Genomic DNA, 19,695 nt, shown 5'->3' on the forward strand with positions numbered 1-19,695 from the left:
TGAATTAACTTCCTGAAAGTTGGGGTAACTGACAATTTGGCAGGCCATAAAGTATTTCCTATCAACTACAAGTATCCAATGGTTATCACGGAAACCAAATTGGCAACTATTCGAGTCCCATCAGATATGCTTTTAGTTGTGTTCTTTTCTTTTTTATTTTTACACTTTCTTTAATATTTTTTGAAGTGCCTTTTTTTATTTTTAATCCATTTCTTAGCTCTATCGCTACGTAGCTCATTAATCAATTTCATGAGCAACATATTTGATTTTCCTCTAATCAACATGAGAGCACAAATCGGGGTCATTTTTTTCTGAGTCGGCATGGCGCAATTGAAAATGCCATATTTCCACGGTTGGATCAGTGAGTGAATTGAAAAACTGTGATTTGCTCCGCATAATTGAATCAATTGAGTGAGTAGGGGCCCGAACAGAAGCCGCTTCGAAAAGAACATTTTCATAATTAGAGCAACCGAAAGAGATTCGGGGAAAAATTAATGGAATTGTTAATAATGCGCCGCACAGATTTCCCAGTGGCCCAGCACAAAGCGCCATATGAAAAATCTCGGGAGGCACAACTGAAGTCGAACAATTGAAAGCTCCTGAAATTGTTCCTCCCTCTTTTTCCTCTTTTGCGCCGGCGCGGCCAATGCACTTTTGGTAAATTTTTGTATATGTATACACTCGAGGAAAAAATTTTGTTATTAGCACTTTTAAAAGTAAATGTTTAAGCATGATAAACGAAAGTAAATTGTACTGCAAATATCAAAAGTATACTTTTCTTTATTCTGACCAATTAAAGGTAGCAGAGGAGGATTTCGGAGTTCCGGCTGCAAAGATGCCTTTTCAAAAACTAATTAGTGACTCAAAAATATATTTTTTAATACCGAGCTTATATTGCCTTGCGACCAGATGTTTCCAAGTGCGTAATGGATCCAATTTGGAAGCTGCCATCAACAGCACTTAAGCCCCGAAACTCGAGCTCGAAAATCAAATTTAAATGCCGCTCAGACTCAAATTTATTCGGTGTGCTCAACTTTTATGGTTTATCAATTGAGAGCGTTTCTGCAGCGAGGCAGTGGGGAAATTATCGACTGGTAGTGATTGGAAATATGGGAAGCAAAGTTCAAATGCGTCACGATCGCAGTACTGTGGTCGGATGGCCCCGCCCGCCCTGAAGATTTATTATGCTGGAGAGCCAAACGGAAGCCTCTTCAGAAGACGGAGAAGAGGGAGCCGCAGCACTGGGAGAATCCGGGCAGAAGAATGGCAGTTGAAGAATGCCACTTGAAGAGCCAGCGACGCCGTCGAGCACTTCAAGTCCAAGTCCAAGCTCTTCGTTCTTCTCGTATGATGCATGTGAGAGAACGAAGAAAGATATGCGATCGAGGTGGAGCTGAAAACTACAGTGGGTTCTCAATATGTCGAACAGTTGAGGAACAGAACATTTCTGAAATAGCAAGTAACAACATATTACTATATTATTTGATGGAGGTAAGAAAAACCCTATACAGTAACTTATTTTATTAGATTTTCAATTTTGCTTTATAAAAACACGAATCTCGAGGCTTCACTGCCAACTTTGTTATGCCAAAGACACCCAACAAACTGAGTGAAGAGAATCCACAGGAAAGAGGAGCTTCGCTCCAGTTGAACAAAAGGAGCAGTAACCCTTTTACAGCCAGCCCACTTGGAATGGAAAATAATTGCGATTCCAGCTGGAAAGCGAAGGCATTGGAGTTGCACTGCCCCAGGCGCATGTGCCTCACTTCATTTGCAGCAAATGTTGCATGTCCCTGCCCCTGCCAGCAATATACATATATATAGAATACTATCTGAAGGATCGAGAGGGGTTGCGGTTGCAGGGAAATGTCGCTTGTGACGAATTTCTATTTGATTTATGCACTCCCTTCTCAGCATATTTGCATGCTTTTCGTTCACGCCCTTCAACATTCGATGTAGTTTTATTACCAAATCCAATGAGATTCACCACAAAGTAAATACTTTTGACGGAAATCTGTTTCACATCAGCAATGAACATGGGATGGGATTCGAAATTTATTCAATGCTTGCCAAGTAGTTTTTTAATGCAGCATAGGCTCAATTCTTGGGATATAATATTTTCAGCTTATTATACATATTCTCATATTTAAACAGAGTAACTGGACGTAAAGAAGTAAATCTAAAAACTCCCATTAAGCATGGCAATAGATCTTGGTTCTCGTAGGCAGAAACGAAGAAGATCTTCTTCCCAGAGCAGCCTTTTGATTGATTAGTAACCCATTCCCTCAGTCTCCGATTACTGAAACATGCGATTGGTGGAGTGTTAAATTGATGTAGGACCAGCACCGAAAAAGCATTTTTTTGAGTATTTCCATTTAGATTGTCTGAATTGATGAACTCGGAAGGGAAACAAAAATCCAATCAATCTTTTGCTTCGCGGCAACCCAACGCGTGCCTCTGTCATTTTGGGGCTTCCCGTTCCCTCTTCCTATGACCACTTATATGTACATATATTTACATAAGAAATATGTATGTATACCTCCCACCCAACTGCGTCTGCGCAACGCATTCAATCACTTCATTTGTTTCCATCCGCAGTCTTCTTTGGATGCAGCTCCATCTCTGGGTCTCCTGGGTCTTCTGGGCGGCACGTTCGCCGCGGCAGTAAAATGTTTTATTTACCCTGCACTTATGACCCCGTTGCGGATCGGGTTAAGTGAATCTGATACCCATATATATACGTATATAAGTATGTACATGCCCATCGCCGGCTGTTGCATTTGCATCTTATGAGACGGTTGTCTGTTTTCTAGGGGCGATGAGGAGATGGGGATGGAGGTGTCATTGCAACCAAACACAGACAAATGCTGTGGCAGCCACTCCAGCTCGCCATGTTTTGCGTCCAATGATGAATTGTGTCCCTGATTCCGTAAACAACCATGATCGTCGGATGATACTGTGGCGTCAATTGTGTTGCATGCGTCCAAAAAAAGCACTGATGTTCTATGGAATAAATAATTTCCATTTATGACTATAAGAGAAAGTACTTAAGAGACTTTTATGAGTTCTCAATCCACATTAATATCAAAATTTGACAATTCAAATAATTAAGAAGCATACCATATTGCAAACCTTCTTTACTGATCAATCTCAAGCGAATGCACCAAGTCTTGGGTGTTTGACACCAATTGACGTCGTACTATACACTCATACGTATGTGCTTATGATTCAAAGATACCGAGATACAAAAGCATTCACAAATGCATCTTTTGTGTGTCGCGCCGATCTTTAATTGCTGAATTGTGAGGGGCTCCGGCACTGGATAACCTTCGATGCAGTTGCAGTTGCTGATGTTGATGCAGATGCAGCACTTAGTTGCGGCGATGTGATGGTGATTAATTTGACGTGGTGTCGCCCGATCTGCGCTGAGCGGACTTTATGAAAAGGATTACACGCCGCACAGTTCCATGAAAACGCATTTCCATCGGAGCGAGTTGAGCACCCGCCCTGCGCCGCAGAAAGATTAATTACGAGCGTCTTGCCACGACGGCAGCTCCTTCTCCTTGCCACCACCACCTCCATTCCAGCTCCGTGACCACTTCACATTCATGCCAGCCACAGTTGCGGGCAAAAAGCTAGGAGTTATGACAGATAAACCAAAGGAATAATCAAACGAGGTGCATTGAGGTGTTAATCCTTTTATAAGTCTACTTTGAGTTCACTATGTGTATCTTTTAAGATCTATAAGCAACTGCAATACTAATGATGTACCACACATTGTACATTTCAATGGCATTCTGTGCGTGGACAACTCCTCGACTCAATATTTTGACATTTCGAATATCTGTCTCACTCACCGCCTACTGTTTTATTAATTTGAAAGCATTTCAAGTACTTTGAGTGCCTTTTCTGCTCCTCCTATGGTCAGGGGGTTGAATTAATCCCGGCCAGAAATTAGCATACTCCTAAGTGTTAGATCCTGCCGGCACGCGAGGATATGGGTGTTTTGGGAACGATAACAGGCGGCACTAATTGGAATTGAATAAGGGCTACCGATTCGTTGTGCCTCCTGGGCAAATCATTTTCCCTGGTTATTTATGGCAAGGGCAGGAAATGAAAGTAAAAACAATTATTTTATTTTTAATTAACTGTAGGCTTCCCCAAGGAAGAAGAGATCGCGCATATAGCAAACTCCATCGCATCCCCCAAGGCGAATTACCAATGATGATGTCATTCTCGCAGCATTCATCTCCCATAAATCACGCGGCGATCGCGAAAATACCCCAGTATACGTATGCTCCAGCATCCCCGCCAGATTCGCCCGCTTGCAGCCAAGTAATGTGGAGTGGTGGAGTCGAGCGGAGTGGAGCCAGCTGCCGCAGATTAGTCAGAGTCAGCCAGAGATTCGGATACACTGGCGCACTGCGGCGCACTCGCTGCTAAGCTGCTCGACTGGTTTTCAGATCATTGGATAGGTAGGGTGGGCATACATAGGTACCAGAGATCAAGGTGACTGGCTAAATTATTGGCAAATATGTTGAAGGATTGCAACTCCCTCCGCTCGCCATTTTATTCGGAGCGTCAATAGAATGATAGCATTACCATCGCTTCTATAAGCCCGGACTTAACGGTCACTCCACCAACTTTCATTCCCCATGGCAATAAATCTGGCCAAAAGTAATCAGAAAGAGAAACAGCAAGAATAAACCATCAGAAAACCATAAGAAAACATTCTGAGGTTGGCAAAGGTTAAGGTAGATATTGGTTGGGATGTTTCGGGAGAATTCCTGTGGGCTGGTCAGATTCGATCGATGGATTCCAATTCGAGAGCCCAATAAAAGACCCTAAGAGCCAACATTAGTATGCGTACAATGGCATCTCTTACCAATGGCCAAGATATGGCCATACATACATATGTATGCTTGCGGCATGACTCACCTCGGCCAAGTGAAAAGAGCCAAACATGAGTAAATGCACATTCATGGATTTTAAATGGGCCGATGAAAATAAAGAAATAAACTGTTGGCAGCACATAAGACTCCGAGCTGCGAGCGTGACTTGTTTCCCCCATGTTTTGGTTAGTTGCTTTTGCGCTGGCCCCTTTGGCTTCCCCGACTTCTGGCTTGTCATTCATTCACGCCAACTGTTGATAAGTTTCTGTGACACATTCAACTCGTTTGCATATCGAAGCGGCTAACGAAGCCCAGCCTGTGGCACCATTAGATAGAGTTAATGGACAGCCGTGGATTGGCGACAGGTGGGGTGGCATTATCACTTCTGACTTGGCTTTTATTCGGTTGCAAGGCAAGCGGTAATTGCCAAATCTTTCTCTCATCGAATCACCATTAAACTAAACATAGGAAACTAGACTTTACGCCATCTACTCCTGTGGCTTTTCCGTGGTCCAGTTCTTGGGACGGTCGGCCATGATGGTCCAGTTGTTTTCGGCAATGTTCAGACCACCGTATTGCTTTAGCGGCGTGTCGGGGAAGAACTCCCAGCCCTGTTCAATGGACAGCTTCTTTATGACTCCGGCGATGCCTGAAAAGAGGAATGGCTTAGCTGTAGTTTCAGTTGAATGGGAGGCGGGTAAACTAACCCAGGAAGAGGCCGGCGCACAGACCAGCTACGTGGTTGTGTTTCCAGGCTCCAAAGACGCCACCAGCCGCGAAACCACCGATCAAGTAGTTGATTCTGCAATTCGAATTCGGTAAGACTCAATAATCATCAACAGGTGGGCTTCTTACTCACTTATCGTCCTTGCCGCGGGCATTTGTGGCCGCCAGGGTGGTCAGGGTAAATGCCGTGGCCATGCCCATCAGTGGACCCGTATTGTAGGCGAAACGGCCCAGAGTGGGCAGGTATCCTTGCGGCTTGGAGAGCGTCAGGACGTCGAACATGGACCAGGCCAAGCCGGCGGATACCGCGTACTTGTTGGTGGCCACTATCTTGCCAAAGGCATCCTCGCCATCGGGATGGTCGTAGTATTTCGAACGAAGCAGCGACATGGTTTGCTATGGAAGGTACGGAGGTCCAAAAACATTAGCCACAATCAAACGTATGAAACATGGAACACCAAAGGCTTCTCCTGCCACAGAAACATTTGGAATTGTTCCTTGAACTTTTCGCTACTCCTTAAAGGCATTGCTAGGGGTAAGATCTGTAGATTTAAAGGGGAATATACAAAAAATTGCTAACCTGCCGAAATTTACGTAATTATTGTGGCGGAGATTGACAAAAAACAGCTGTTGGCCAGTGTGTACACACAACCAGAAGCAAATGCACACTTGGTGCTGTTAGACGCGTTCTGTTAATCTCTATGTTAAGGCACTGTTAATTTGAAAATTTTATTTTTTACAGAGCGTTTTTTGAATATTTTGAAAAACAAAAAACCCAGTAAAATTGAAAAGCACATGGTACCTATTAGGTATAGAAATTGTAATATATTCTGTATTACTTTAAAATTCAAAACACACGTGGCTTGTCGAGTTCGGTTTTCAATTTATTCATTATACTAGGTTCACAAACGCTGTGGCACTAACTTTATTTGTTTAAACATACAATCAATTGGATTTGTTTTTAGGTAATTTCATTGCCAAGTAGCTACGGATTTTAATGCGAAGAGGGCCGATTAATAGACGATGCGGCTTGAAATACATATGCGCTTAGCTTAATGGTAGACTAGTTTTGCATTGATTTCCAACTAATAGTATTCACAAAAAATCATGCATTTCACAAAGACGCGGTTTTCTAAACGAGCTAAAGAGTTTCCGAGACATGCAAGTGGGTTTACGTTTGACCGAAATTGAGCAAAGTTTTCAAGAGCAGATAGTGTTTTAGGGGGAGACATAACGTTGGCGTTTTTTAAATCAAAACGAAGATATCAAAACATACAATATGTATATATACAAATCAGATATCAAATTATTGGCAAATCTGTTTCGTGGTTATCAGTCATAATGTTCGTCGTTCAACGAAATTAGCAACGAAATTTCACTCGGCCCTTGCAATTATAGTTTCGTGTAAATCATCAAGTCGTTATCATTGCCAAAATATATATATAAAAATCGATCAGTGTACATCTTCGTCTACTGCTCGTCGTGTCCAATTATTTCGATGTCATCAGCCAGGGGACTATCCACTGGGGATTTGCCTGCATTCCCATTTTGTTGATTTGCGTCCAAATTAATCAATGACAATGTCATTCTGCTGCTGAGAATGATCTGCAAGTAAAACACTCCAAATTAGTTAATCAATTAATATGGCTTAAAAAGGTTTATCCATACGGCTGGTTCCTCGGCTGAGCCATTGAGCTCCGAGTCGTAGACTTCTTCGCGTTTGATCTGGGAGTCGGCCACCAAAATCTGAGACTCGTGTGCCAGGGCGCCTTCCAAGTAAATGGACTGCGGCTCCGGCAGATTGTCTTCCAATTTGGACTGAAATCGAAAGGGAAATTATTTAGTATTTAAGCTATGTATATAGTTATAAAGCTTCAACACATATGCGCAGAGGTGGGTTAAAAAGGAAATATTGAAGAGAATCACTTCAATTTACTGGGTCACTTGGATCCGTTTTGGTAGGAATTAGTTCGTAGGAAACATCCTGATTTGAACAGGGTTGTTTGGAAGAATTTTCAAAGCGTTAGGATGGCAGTTAGTCGTAGAGGATCAGTGGGACCTGGTTAGGTCAAGTTGGGAACTTGAAAGTGCTGCTTACATGTTCGCTTGGCGCTCGGAAAACAGGCGTTGGAGGGCGTCCAGTCCACTTGTGGCCGCCCTCGCAACTGGCTGTTAACTCCATGCCGAGTACCTGCACCAATATTCGATTATTTACGATTATTTATTCAAGATCTACGTATTTTAAGGTGCTATATGGCATATGGCCTATGGGGTATATGGCCTACCGTCAGTTCCCGTTCAGCGCTCAGATCCCGGCGTTTCCTGGCTCCCAGCGCCGCTGTCTCCTGTTCCGGATTTTGGTCGTCCGTGGGCTTTGCATGTCCGTTGGAAAGGTTCTGCTTGTCTGCTTGCTCTCTTGTTTTTTCGTTGTCGTTTTTCTGCGGGTGTCGTAAAAAATAATTATTAGAACAGGCTGAAGAATCTGAGAGCTAAGCAATTGTACAGCTGCAAAACGCAAGAAAACAGAAATCGAACGCAGTAATTACTTCAATTCGATGTGGTTAGGTGAAACGCAACAAAACGCAATTAGTCGAAGGATCTTGGTTAATAAATAAAAAGATTAAATAGTCGGTCGCATGGCCGAGAGTTACAAATTATGTTCAAGGATTGCCGTGCCGGACCCCTTGACGATCTCTAACCTTATTCGAATCAGTTTCAGTGTCGCTCGTCGCCCTCTGCTTGTCTGGGCCATTCAATTGCTCGTCGGCCGCGTCTATCAGACCTTGTATGGCCGTTACAACTAGCCCCATGAAAATACAGGGTATCAATTTTGGATTTACATTGGTTTTTGTGTTTTGTGTTTTAAACACATTTGTGAGAAACATGAAAAACGTAGAAACGACAGAGAGTGAATATTTATATAGTAGTTTCCTTGTTGCTCTGAGGATGGAATGATGTTTGCGATTATCTTCATTGGCAATGTGATGTATCCGTTTAAAGAGAGTGTTCGAATAGATTTCGAAAAGGACTGCATTGAATCGTAAAATATGTCCCCATCATAAGATAAGAGTTTAGTTCAGATCGAGAGTACTCAGTAGTGAGATGCAAACACATTTAGACTGGGTTCGTTAGTAGATATAGTACATATATGAATAGATATGGTAATATATCGCATGCCGACAGCAGACAAGCAGGTTAAATTAGAAACAGAGTCGGGAGAATTCCGTTCCATGCACTTGCACTTCTTGTTAGACTTGAAGATTATAGACAGAGTGACATAGTTTTAGAACTGCGGGCGTTTCGGGAGGTGTGGCAGGGTAAAAGAAACCATTCCGAGGATTCAGCTATTCACTAGAAACCAATAGAGAACAGAAACGATCTATTTGACGGTTCGTTGTACTTAGTTGTGATCTGATTTGTTGTTGGTCTGATTTTGGTCTGTTTACTGACTGATTCTATGTGAACTGAATGATGGTTATTTTGGTCTTAGAAGTTTGGCTGCCGCTTGAGAAACTTGAGGGCAATCATCTTGAAAATGAGAACACAAAAAGAACAAATATTAATAAATGACAGCGAGATGGGCCAACTGAAATCACTACGATATGATCTATCTACTGGATGTATCTGAATAAAAAATAGCTTTATCTGTATCTGTATCTCGTTTCCAATTCGATGGCGATGGAAAGCTGGATGCTGTATGCTGGATGCAGGATGCGGGATGCTAACCTTTGCCTCATACTGATCGGTGTTCATTTCGGCCACCAACTGGGCCATCGCCCGCTCCGTGCTCTCGAGTTTCTGGCGCAGCTTCTCGATCTCCATCAGCTGCTCGGCCTCCTTCAGCTGCTGGTGGCTCTTCAGCGAGGCGGACAAACTGGTGGCCACCTCGGTGGCCGACACACTGGCGTTGTACAGCTCCTTTTCGGTGTCCTTGGCGGCCGGCTTCTTTGCGGCGGCAGCTCCTATAAAATTGTCGTACGGTTTGGTAATCAGGGCCGGAAATCGAATCAATCGAAGGGACTAACGAAACTAAGGAGTATTTACACGGGTGGAGGAGTGGCAACAAAATATATATGTATATATATATCCATGGAGGCGTAATCGATTCGGGGTTAGTAAATATAGATAGTATAGGCACACAACATCTAGAATGAGTACATCTAGGTAAATGAAGATAACAAATACGCTACGATACTAAAACTACGATACTAAACCAAATGAGGAGGACATATTTCAAAAATCAAAAGGCCTTCGTCGAGGTCTAGAAACTCAAGATACGAACGGAACTCTATGGTCATCTATGCAACCATCACTAACTGGCTTACTTGTCTGATGCTCTCGCCAGCCTTGTACCGTGGGATGATTTTCGGTGTGCATGGGTTTTCGGAAGCAGAAGAGTACAAAATGCATATTTTTTTCGGTTAGGATTGACTCGTGAATGCGGTGGCTAGAGCGATTGTGTGTGTGTTTGTTTGTGTGTTCAACTACGTGAGTATTAATCCGGAAGATGGCATCCGAATCGGCCTGGCACTCACCCAGTTTGCTGCCGCCCAAGTCCTCCACCTGACTGTGGTTCTGCTGTCCGAAGACCTCCTGTCGGAAAGCAGGATTGGCTGGTGCCGCTCCGTACGGTTCATTGGGCACTTGCTTCTTGAACATAATCTGCAAGGAGGAGGATTATGTAGTGCTTGTTCACGATCAACGAGATGGAGTCACCTTCATTAGGGTGTAGCCGAAGAAGACCACGATTCCGATAGTGTAGAGTGGCATTAGGAAGCCCATGCTGCTGCCCCGCTGTTGTGGCTGATGCAGTGCACCGGCGCCCATGGGTGGACGCATTCCAGGAATGGGTCCGGGCTGAAAGGTTCGAAAATTAGCATATGTCAAAGGTTATTCCAATTTAACACTATTTATCAACGCCACATTAAATTTATCACAAGTAAACAAAAATCACGTATACGCCCCGATGTATATTGACATAAAGATTTCGTAAGGCAGTTGTCTGCAGAAACCATTGAATTGCTGTCTATATAATAGGAGCAAAGCAAACACATTCGATATTTTATTGACAACCCATGTAATCATAAAAATTACGTATCCGCCCCGATGTATTTGGACATGAAGCGAGGACAGCTGATTTGTTCTTCTTGGCCATTCTACCAGAAACGCAGAGACGAGAGCACAATGGAACTGGCGCACTGAATTTGGCACAAGTTCAATACATGGCAGCACATTCTGCCGATCTCCCACTCATCCTTTACAGATTCTTTTTGTGTTTTCTTTAGCGCTGCCTCTCTTGCCTTCGAATTTGCGTGCAGTGTCATAAAAACAAAACCCGAATCCGAATGAAATAAACGTTTGGCTATTTATAAAACGACTTCCAACGCGAGCGCGGATATGTCTCATCCCGCCGTCATAATAATCAGTGTGGTCGCACAACCCGCCGACCAGTATAAATATATAATTAAGGATTTATTGTCCGGAGAATAATGCAGACATGCACATGGTTGTGGAGGAACTCACCCGTCCGTCGACGATCCGCGGCGGCGGATTACTGGGCGAAGTCTTCCGCTCCAGAATCGGAACGGTGGGCGTGGCGGGAATGGCGCGACCCCGCTCCCTCATGGCCTGGTATATGGATTCCGGATGCAGGTGGGCTGGGCGCTCCTGGCGCAGACCTGCGTCGACAGTGGATTCATTAGTGGCACAAATTCTAAATTATTTGGGTTGCACTTAAAAGGTGCGGTTTTATAAAAATGTATTTAACCAAAAAGCATAAACACAACTTCTTGATTTAAGCACTTAATACTAAGTTAGCAAATAAAATGTAATACCCGCGGTAAACTAACACTGACCATTTGTTAAGAATATTGACATTTTACAATATCTATAAACTTAAGAAGCATTTCACATCTGAATGATCAGAAAAGTAGTCCAAACTTTGGAATGTTAATACTGTATACAGCCATAAACAGCAGTAAAAGGTTAAGAGTCTTATAGACATAAATGTATCTGAATCTATTGTATCTACTAGATCGCTAGTAGAGCCAAACAATCTATATGCCTAAATGTATCTGAATCGATTGTATCTTGCAGATCGTTAGTAGGGCCACAAACCGTTAGTAAAACAAATAAGCAAACCATTAATGAGCCACATACTGATTTCGCCCGTGTAAACATTGATTTGCTTGCGATACAAATGCGGACCGAAGGGCTCGACAGTTTCCTTCTTGGAGGCGTTCAGGAACTGCTCCCTGTCCAGCACGACATCACAACATCCTACAACATCGACGCCACAGCCCACACAACATCACCACCCACATACGGAAATCAATGGAAATAATAAGTAATACATGAAATTAAATGTAGTAAAACGTGTATAAGCCCTAGCTTTGCAACTTTAGTGAAGGAAATCTGAGGACTCACCGCCTGGAGCTGCGCGCGGATCCTTCAAGTTTGGCTGGGTCGGCGGAACGCCGCCGAACATCATGGGATGGAAGACCTTTGGCCACAGGATGGCAATGCATCCGATCACGGTGACAATGATCAAAGCGGTTTTCTTGGGCGTCATGCCCTCCTCGACGGGCGGAGCTCTCTGCTTGGATGTGGCTGTAGCGGGCATTTTGGCTTAGATCCGGATTCCGTGGGCTATTCGGGGATTCGTTTGGCTATGGTTGGTGGTGGTGGTTAAAGCTAGTCCCTAAGGCCACTTCTTCTATGTGTGTTCCTGATCGACTTTGGTTCGTTGATGGCTCACTGCGAGCTGTTGACTATGCGATGTGTTTCTAGTTGTTGGTTAACTTTGACATTGGCTCATTTTGGCTGGCTGATGGTTGGTTTGCTGTACGTTTAAAGCATTATCTGAAAGATACATAGATGCATAATGGGTTACATGCTACAGTTCGCTGATCCGGCTTTCGTTTGAGTTTTATTCACATCACTGAACGGTCACGAATCACAGCGCAAAATGCTGTCTACGTTTGCATATTGTTGCGGGAAAACAAAAAAGTTTATTACATAAATAGCGGTCCCGATCTTTTTTATTTTTAGCTCGCGCAATTCGCTCTTTTCGGCCCGTCTAATAATTCTTTATTATTTTCACTTTTCCCCGCACACAAATCACATGCGCTCTTCACAATTAACGACCGCATAAATAATATTAAAGGCTTCTCCGCAAGTAAACGTTTCGATTTCGCTTTTGGAAAACGTTTTTTTAAACACCCAAGGGTTCAGAAACACAATAACCAAAAAACTGGACAGAGCGACTGCTTACGCAAAGTTCGAATGTTGTTCCCGAACTGGCCAGGCAAATTTTTGAAACTATTAGCGAATTTTCGGCAGATCAGTTCTGAGGAGCCGACACACCATTCGGGCGCGCTTTTCCCCATAATCGTCGTCGGCCATTATTTTCCTTTATTTTTGATGAGACAAGTGATTTGCAGCTTGGGCCTGCACCGGGAATTTCCGAGAGCTATGCTACAGCAGTCGACACAAATTAAAAATGGATATTTGTAACATATTTCTAAGGAATTTTAATCAACTTATATATTTGAGTCAAATATACGTTGACTAGACATATTTTATAGAAAAACTACTTTTTTATAATTTTAAGAGGTCACTGCTAGATTGCTAACCAGCACTGTGTGCGAAATTTCGTGTTTTCATATTTTTCATTTCGCAGCTTCTTCGCTCTTGTTATCACTTACGCACACACACACACACTAGCAATCACTATGAGTTTTCCGAGTGCTTTCCATTTCGCTTTCAAGCGCACTGACTGAAAATTGGGGAAAGTAAAATTGTCTAACTGTGCACTGCTGTTAGTTGCACAGCATCCTTTCATTTCAACCACCTGAATTAATAATTTTTAGTTTCTTTTCACTGTCTACATAATATTGGAAAACGTTTTTCTAGCTCTCAGTGCTTTTATTTTTGGAGACACAGCATTGTAATTTGGGTTCAATGCCGTTCGGCTTAAGACTCATCACTTATTTTTAAAAATTATGAATTCAAAGTGTGAAGATGTTGTCCTTGGAATTCCACTCGTTTCCTAAGGTACTTTTTTTTAAATTACCCGTTTGGTTTTTTAAGACTAACACGTTTTGTTTCGAAGTTCGTTTTCTTATCTAATTACGGTAATTTCAAACTGTTTGTTTGTCGTTATAAATTTCTCTGCCAGAAAGCAGCAGCAATAATAATTGATTTTTCAGTCGACCGAACGGAGATGGGCAGCACTGTCTGTCATTCGATATATGCTAGTGGTATCGATTCATTGTTATCGTTTAAAGTTAAAGAACCTTTTCACTGCTTGAAAGCTTGAGAGTTTGATAAGCTATTTTAGAATATTTTAAATGGTCGTAAAAGCTTTATTGGCACTGTCAGGTAACATTCAAATTAAGTTCAATGACAGGTACTTATTTTACAGCATGATTATGACGTTGAAGGGCTGGGCTAAGCTACACATTGCCAATTATCATTAGGGATCATCGCTGATATTTTCAATAAAACGGTAAAATGACCAGCGCGGGGATTTACCAATTTAAATTCGCTCAGCCCTGCGACCCTTTATCGAAATCCAAATTATTCGATATATCGATAGCATCACGAGTGGTCCACCCAGCTCCAATGTTTTCGTCTTCTTTGTGTTACAAAATTAACAATTTATAAATACGCATATTGTGCTGGACCACCGATTATCGCCGTGACTTTGAAGAATCGCAGAGCAAGGAATCCTTGAAGGCGAAGAGCTGCAAAATCGCAAGTGAACGCGCGCCTGGCGTGAGTGGATTCAAGGCTTTCACCCCACGAAACTGGAGCTAACAATGGACAACGAGTCGTGGGCCTGTTCGTCGGTGGAAAAGGACTTGACCCGAGTGGTCAGCAAGTTAGAGCAGCTGCACGAGAACGCGGCAGCGGACATCGGAGACATTGCCACGCAGATGTCGGAGCTGGTGGAGGTTCTCAGCAGGGCGGAGCAGCTGGTGACCACTCTGAATTCGAGCACCCAGGTGTCCCAGGACGATCCCATGGGCGATGGAGTGAGCATGCAGGTGGAGACGGAACCGACGGCTCCGCAACGCCTCACCGAGCGCCAAGTGGAAAGCGTCCGAAATGCTATTGCTAGGTGCAACGAGCGCGTGCAGAAACTCTCCACGGAGCACCGCGATCTGCACGGCTCCATTTCGAAGATCGGCAAAGCCATTGATCGTAACTTCAGCGCCGACTTCTCGTCCACCATGCGAGTGGACGTGCTGCAGGACGAGGAGAACCTGATGCTGCTGAATAAGGCCATCGCCAAGCACTATTGTCGCCAGGGCATGGACGATGTGGCTCGCACCCTAATCCGTGAGAGCAAGATGTCGCCGGAGCATGCCCAGGATGTGTTCGACTCGGAGCGCGAGTTTGCCGATATCTACGGCATTTGGGTGAAGATCCAGAAGCGGGATCTTACCGACGCCCTCAAGTGGGCGAAGATGTACTCCCAGCAGCTGAGTGATCGCCACTCGCTAATAGAGTTCCGGCTGCACCGGATGCGCTTCATGCAGCTGGTCTCCTACGGATTGGACTCGCAGCGCGAGGCCATTTCCTACGCTCGACTGAACTTCAAGAAGTTTGCTGTACGCTACGAGCACGAAATAGCCAACTTAATGGCCAGCTTCATATATCTGCCAAGTGGTCTGGAGAACTCGCCGTACAAGCACTTCATGGGCCAGGAGATGTGGACGGAGCTGTCGTTCATATTCCTGAAAGACGCATGCCAATTGCTAGGCATCAGCAAGAACTCTGCCCTGTCTGTCGTGGTTAATGCCGGATGCACTGCCCTGCCCGCCCTGCTCAATATCAAGCAGGTGATGCAGTCACGCCAAGTCCTGGGCATGTGGAACGGCTGCGACGAGCTGCCCATTGAGATCGATTTGCAGCCGGAATTCCGCTTCCACTCGATCTTTGCCTGCCCCATCTTGCGCCAGCAGACTTCCGAGGATAACCCGCCGAAGAAGTTGACATGCGGTCATGTCATTTCCAACGACGCCCTGCACAAACTGAGTGTTGGGCACATACTGAAGTGCCCCTACTGCCCCGTGGAGCAGAATGCCGAGGAGGCTGTTCGCATCTACTTTTAAGCCACATCTATGTATTCACATTATGATAATCACCACTGCTTATATGACTAGGCTCAGGCGGTTCGAGGATTGGTGTTGGTTGGGCCGGCTTTCCTTAACAAATCGTAACCATTTTAAGATAGCTTGCTTAGATTCATGTTTTTAGACAAATTCGCAGAGCGCAATCGAACTGCCTGGGCCGTGTGTTGTGCGTGTGTCCCACTTCCTAACAAACAATTTAGATTTAAAATTATATTATACTGTGTATTTAAAGCAAACGACGAAAGTGTTTTTATGTAGAATCCATGTTTAATTAAATACAAATCGTCCGAAGAGCACACTCTAGTGCCTATGTTTATGCTTGTGCTTGTCGCTGCGATGTCTCGGTGGAGATGCCTCTTCTCTGCGAGAAGAGCGCGAGGAGAATGTGGTTGGAGAAGTACGTGATCGTGACGATCCGGAGGCGGGACTTTCGTAGCGGGAGCTACGCGACGACCGCTCTGCATACCGCTTTGGTGAACTGGACGGACTGCGCGTACGATTACGTTTCGAGGATTTGGATGAGCGCGGGACTTCTGGTGAATAGTCCCGTCGTTTGGTTTCCCCACCGGAGAACGGGGAGTGCGATCGTTTGTGTGAACCGCTGCTGAAATGCGCTGGACTCTCACTAACCTTGGAGCTCTTCGGTTTGATATGCATGTAGCTGAGCGGCGAGTCCACAGTTGCGTCAGTTCGCGAGTCCTGTTGCCAAGGAATTCAGTTGTAAAATCCGACTTATAGTGTGTTATAGATCCTACCTGTTTGAGCAATCGCTTCCGAAAGTATTCCACTTGTTCGCCAACAGTCCAACCTGGCTCCAGGCGCCGCTTTCCGGACTCCAGTTCGTCCTGGTACTGCACTGCTTTCAACTCAATGTCTCTTAGCTTCTGTCGCATCTCGTCGGTATACTTTTGAGCATTGTCATCTTCACTGTCGTCGTCCGAGCTAAAGAACTTGGGAGGATCGGGCGGATCCAGAGTGTCCCATTTGCTGGTAGTAATCGCCTGCGCTTCGACTTGCTGGGGGTCAACTGTCTCCCACTTCGATGGTATGAAGCCAGGCATTTTGGCCGTAGATTTTGATTCTTTTTCCAACGGTACACCGTCGAGATCCTCATCCACTGTAATTGGGGAATATTTCGGTAATAGAAAGAAGGTTTATATTACGTGTCTATGCTTACATGGTATGCCATCGATTTCATCGAGGTATTCATCTTTCTTAGGTGTGTCACGCTTCGGAGTACCAGCATCTGCATCAGGTATGGCTCGCTTCAAGGCGCTCTTAAGCAAAGCAGCTCCATCCAGTGGCACACCGTCTAGGTCCTCGTCGTCCTTTTCCTCTCCGGAAAGAGGGGCCCCGTCGATATCTTCGTCCAGAGCCTCATCAGATCGAGTTTCCTCCGCTTGAGGCGATGTATTGACGGGCTTGACGTACTAAACACAAGACTCCATTACACTATATGCATAATCAATAATACATTTCAATAACTAACAGGTTTGCCTAAGAATTTGGCCGTCAGCTCTGCCATAAAATCCTTGGGATATATTGTCCATTCCTCCCATGTGCGAATTACATTGCAGACCCTGGATTTAAAGCCCTCAGCTTTCAATCTACTTTCGATGTTCACGTAGAAGTTATGCAGGTTATCAAAGATGTCCAACAGTTGCTTTTCCACACTAAATAATAAATAACAGGGGTCACATAAATGTTTATACTTTGATATACTTATATACGTACGATTTACGAAAGAACGAAGCATTGGCCACTTTAACAGTGCAGTTGTGCAGTATATCAGAGATCAGATAAAGTCGAGCAATCTTCTTGGAGGCCAATGTATTTATATTGGACAGGGACTCGGCGATGCACTCGCAAATTTCATCAGCCGCATCTGCGTGTTCAATGCAAAAGATCATGGCATCCCCAATACGGGCGCGTTCTGGAGTTAATTGCCTTATCAAATCCTCCAGTCGATTGCGTTGCCTGTATCGGTATGGATAATAAATATTTATGTTCACAAGGAATATCTTAGTTGAACGTACGCATTGGACAACGCTCCTTTGTGCACCACAGGAGCATCCGGATCAACAACTAGCTCATCTGGCATGCCTTGAGTATAGAAGTTGGCGATTGGGGGCTTCCAAACCGGTCCGTTTTTGAACATACGGAATTCATCCTCCCGCCATTCATTGGGCGTATCGCCCTGTAGCAAAGAGAACAGCTTCCAGCGGTAGTAGATGTGGGCAGGACTCTCGTTGTCGAAGAGGAAGGAGAAGAGCGGATTCTCCATTTCCCGTATCATGATCAGCGCCTCAAACATCGGCCCCTCGCGTATGACAAACTCGATCATCCGATGAATAACATTAAGAACAGCCCTGTAAAAAGCGCACAGCCACGTTAGTTCTCTTAAATGTAATATTCTTGGTGCACTTCATACTTCTCTGTGGGTACATGGACTTTAACGACGCATTTGGCAAGTATCTGTAAAGTTAAACACTTTTATTTGTATTTCTTTACGAGTTAGCAAATGGATTTTTACTTACCCGCTCTAAATTCTCTTTGTCCTCTTCCTGGTTGAACTCCTTGTAGTTTTTCTTGGGCAAAACATCAGCTTCACTGGGTGGAGGTTGGGCATTAAAGGGCAATCCTGATGGAGGCGGAGGCAGAGTCATCTCCAGCAAGGCTTGTGGTGCAAAAATGGGCGTATTCATTATGGGCACAGTCTTTCCTATAGTAATTATGAATTGGTATTAGAACATATACAGAATGAGAAATAAGATCTTTAGATTACCCCATCCTAGACGCATCTCGTAGCCCATAATGTAGCGCCCGTTTAGTGTCCTCAGAGCTCTTTCTGCATCCTTGCGGCTCATGTAGGCCACAAAGCCGCAGTTGCGGCCCCTTTGCTTCTCTTCCTCGGAGCGGGGCCACATAATCTTGATACTGGCCAAGGGACCGTAGCGGCCAAAGATTTCCATGAGCTGCTGCTCGGATATCTTGGGGTTCAGGTTGCCAAGGTAAAGGTTTGTGGTATTTGGATCGCCCGTGTCAAACGATCCAGAATCCTTTGAGCTGTTTGAAGCCTGTGAGGTGGTGGATGTACTACTGCTGGGCACAGTAGCATCTGATGCAGCCGGTTTCTGTGCTGGTGCGGAATGGCTTGCGGCCATGTGCTTGTACTTGTGGCGCTCCTCGCGCTCCTCTTGAATCCTGTAATCATGAATCAATCAGTATGGAATGTACACATGCACTAACACTTGCGCCTACTGTCTCAACTCCTCCTTGAACAGCTCCAAGTTGCTCTTTTTCTTCTCCTGGTTTTTCTTTTTCAATGGGCCTGAGTCCTTTTTGAGATCCGAGGCCAGTGTCTTGGCGTAATCCTCGACCTTCTCCGAGGAGCTCTTGTCCAGCAGCTTCGAGACCGGCTTGTATAGCTTGCCCTTCTCCGACTTGTCCTCCCGCCGGGATCCTGCATCATAGGTGCCGGCTTTGACCCAAACTTTGGACGAGGGGGTGGGTGCTTCTTGAAAGGTCTCCACGAACTCTTTGAAGGCCTAAAAATCGCATTTGGTTATAGTAGGAGGTGGAAGATATAGCTGGAGTCGCCTACGTGTGCCGCAGCAGCTGCATCCTCCTTTTTCTTCTGGTCCTCGAGCTCTTTTTTGGACAATTGTCGTTTGGAGAAGGTGCCCACCGTAAAGGCCTCCAACTTCTTTTCGCTTATCCGCTGGAAACAAGACCAATAAATGTTAACCTCGTTGTTCCGGCTACTCAGGACACCATTACTTTTAAAGTGGCAGATGCGGCAGCCGCATCCTTGGCTTTATTCCCCTGTTTACTCATTTTTTCCAGACAATATCCACATTTTTAGCAAATACGAAAATAAGAAAATCTGCAATTGCCAGTGTGACCAGCGTCGAACAAGCAGTCCACAGTATGGC

General features: G+C 44.6%; 4 protein-coding genes across 24 annotated transcripts; 1 reads left to right on the forward strand and 3 right to left on the reverse strand.

Annotated features, from left to right (window-relative positions):
- Positions 1-5,258: 5,258 nt before the first annotated feature.
- Positions 5,259-6,301, reverse strand: LOC6530711 (NADH dehydrogenase [ubiquinone] 1 alpha subcomplex subunit 11). Its single transcript, XM_002091566.3, has 4 exons — positions 6,199-6,301; positions 5,752-6,014; positions 5,600-5,694; positions 5,259-5,541 (listed from the first exon to the last, which is right to left on the reverse strand). Exons 2-4 carry the CDS (start codon positions 6,006-6,008, stop codon positions 5,381-5,383), a joined length of 513 nt encoding a protein of 170 aa, XP_002091602.1. The 5' UTR covers positions 6,009-6,014; positions 6,199-6,301; the 3' UTR covers positions 5,259-5,380.
- Positions 6,302-6,484: 183 nt separating this feature from the next.
- Positions 6,485-13,850, reverse strand: LOC6530712 (resistance to inhibitors of cholinesterase protein 3). 21 transcript variants are annotated; one of them, XM_015196358.3, is made up of 12 exons: positions 13,716-13,850; positions 12,045-12,479; positions 11,778-11,897; positions 11,142-11,296; positions 10,335-10,475; positions 10,154-10,280; positions 9,944-9,964; positions 9,345-9,580; positions 7,904-8,056; positions 7,717-7,809; positions 7,287-7,436; positions 6,485-7,223 (listed from the first exon to the last, which is right to left on the reverse strand). In XM_015196358.3, the coding sequence occupies exons 2-12, from the start codon at positions 12,238-12,240 to the stop codon at positions 7,089-7,091; spliced, it is 1,527 nt and encodes a 508-aa protein (XP_015051844.1). In that variant the 5' UTR covers positions 12,241-12,479; positions 13,716-13,850; the 3' UTR covers positions 6,485-7,088. The 21 variants fall into 21 exon arrangements, 20 of the variants coding, with proteins under 20 accessions (XP_015051844.1, XP_015051853.1, XP_015051841.1 ...); XM_015196367.3 differs by lacking the exon at positions 9,345-9,580 and adding an exon at positions 8,318-8,418 and having other exon boundaries at positions 13,693-13,844; XM_015196355.3 differs by having other exon boundaries at positions 13,693-13,844.
- Positions 13,851-14,206: 356 nt separating this feature from the next.
- Positions 14,207-15,999, forward strand: LOC6530713 (E3 ubiquitin-protein ligase RMND5A). The gene has a single exon (XM_002091568.3). The coding sequence runs from the start codon at positions 14,441-14,443 to the stop codon at positions 15,737-15,739; it is 1,299 nt and encodes a 432-aa protein (XP_002091604.1). The 5' UTR covers positions 14,207-14,440; the 3' UTR covers positions 15,740-15,999.
- Positions 15,962-19,693, reverse strand: LOC6530714 (U2 snRNP-associated SURP motif-containing protein). The gene is made up of 12 exons (XM_002091569.3): positions 19,541-19,693; positions 19,365-19,481; positions 19,022-19,308; positions 18,546-18,964; positions 18,298-18,482; positions 18,192-18,235; positions 17,797-18,129; positions 17,495-17,737; positions 17,250-17,433; positions 16,938-17,190; positions 16,516-16,877; positions 15,962-16,459 (listed from the first exon to the last, which is right to left on the reverse strand). The coding sequence occupies exons 1-12, from the start codon at positions 19,595-19,597 to the stop codon at positions 16,061-16,063; spliced, it is 2,883 nt and encodes a 960-aa protein (XP_002091605.1). The 5' UTR covers positions 19,598-19,693; the 3' UTR covers positions 15,962-16,060.
- Between the last annotated feature and the right edge of the window lie 2 nt (positions 19,694-19,695).

This window comes from Drosophila yakuba, chromosome 2R (genome assembly GCF_016746365.2).
Source record: "Drosophila yakuba strain Tai18E2 chromosome 2R, Prin_Dyak_Tai18E2_2.1, whole genome shotgun sequence".
Classification (NCBI taxonomy): Eukaryota; Metazoa; Arthropoda; class Insecta; order Diptera; family Drosophilidae; genus Drosophila; species Drosophila yakuba.

Bases quoted from the DNA above. Each gene is read 5' to 3' on its own strand.
- LOC6530712 (XM_015196358.3), bottom strand. From the start codon at position 12,240: ATGCCCGCTACAGCCACATCCAAGCAGAGAGCTCCGCCCGTCGAGGAG. The intron at 10,281-10,334 runs GTGACTCCATCT...TCCTCCTTGCAG, and splicing joins TCGGCTACACCCTAATGAAG to ATTATGTTCAAGAAGCAAGT. The intron at 9,965-10,153 runs GTGAGTGCCAGG...CCACGGTACAAG, and splicing joins CTTGGGCGGCAGCAAACTGG to GCTGGCGAGAGCATCAGACA.
- LOC6530711 (XM_002091566.3), bottom strand. From the start codon at position 6,008: ATGTCGCTGCTTCGTTCGAAATACTACGACCATCCCGATGGCGAGGAT. The intron at 5,695-5,751 runs GTGAGTAAGAAG...TTCGAATTGCAG, and splicing joins GCCCGCGGCAAGGACGATAA to AATCAACTACTTGATCGGTG. The intron at 5,542-5,599 runs GTTAGTTTACCC...TCCTCTTTTCAG, and splicing joins GTGCGCCGGCCTCTTCCTGG to GCATCGCCGGAGTCATAAAG.
- LOC6530714 (XM_002091569.3), bottom strand. From the start codon at position 19,597: ATGAGTAAACAGGGGAATAAAGCCAAGGATGCGGCTGCCGCATCTGCC. The intron at 19,482-19,540 runs GTAATGGTGTCC...TCTTGTTTCCAG, and splicing joins CCGCATCTGCCACTTTAAAA to CGGATAAGCGAAAAGAAGTT. The intron at 17,434-17,494 runs GTACGTATATAA...TTTATTATTTAG, and splicing joins GCTTCGTTCTTTCGTAAATC to TGTGGAAAAGCAACTGTTGG.
- LOC6530713 (XM_002091568.3), top strand. From the start codon at position 14,441: ATGGACAACGAGTCGTGGGCCTGTTCGTCGGTGGAAAAGGACTTGACC.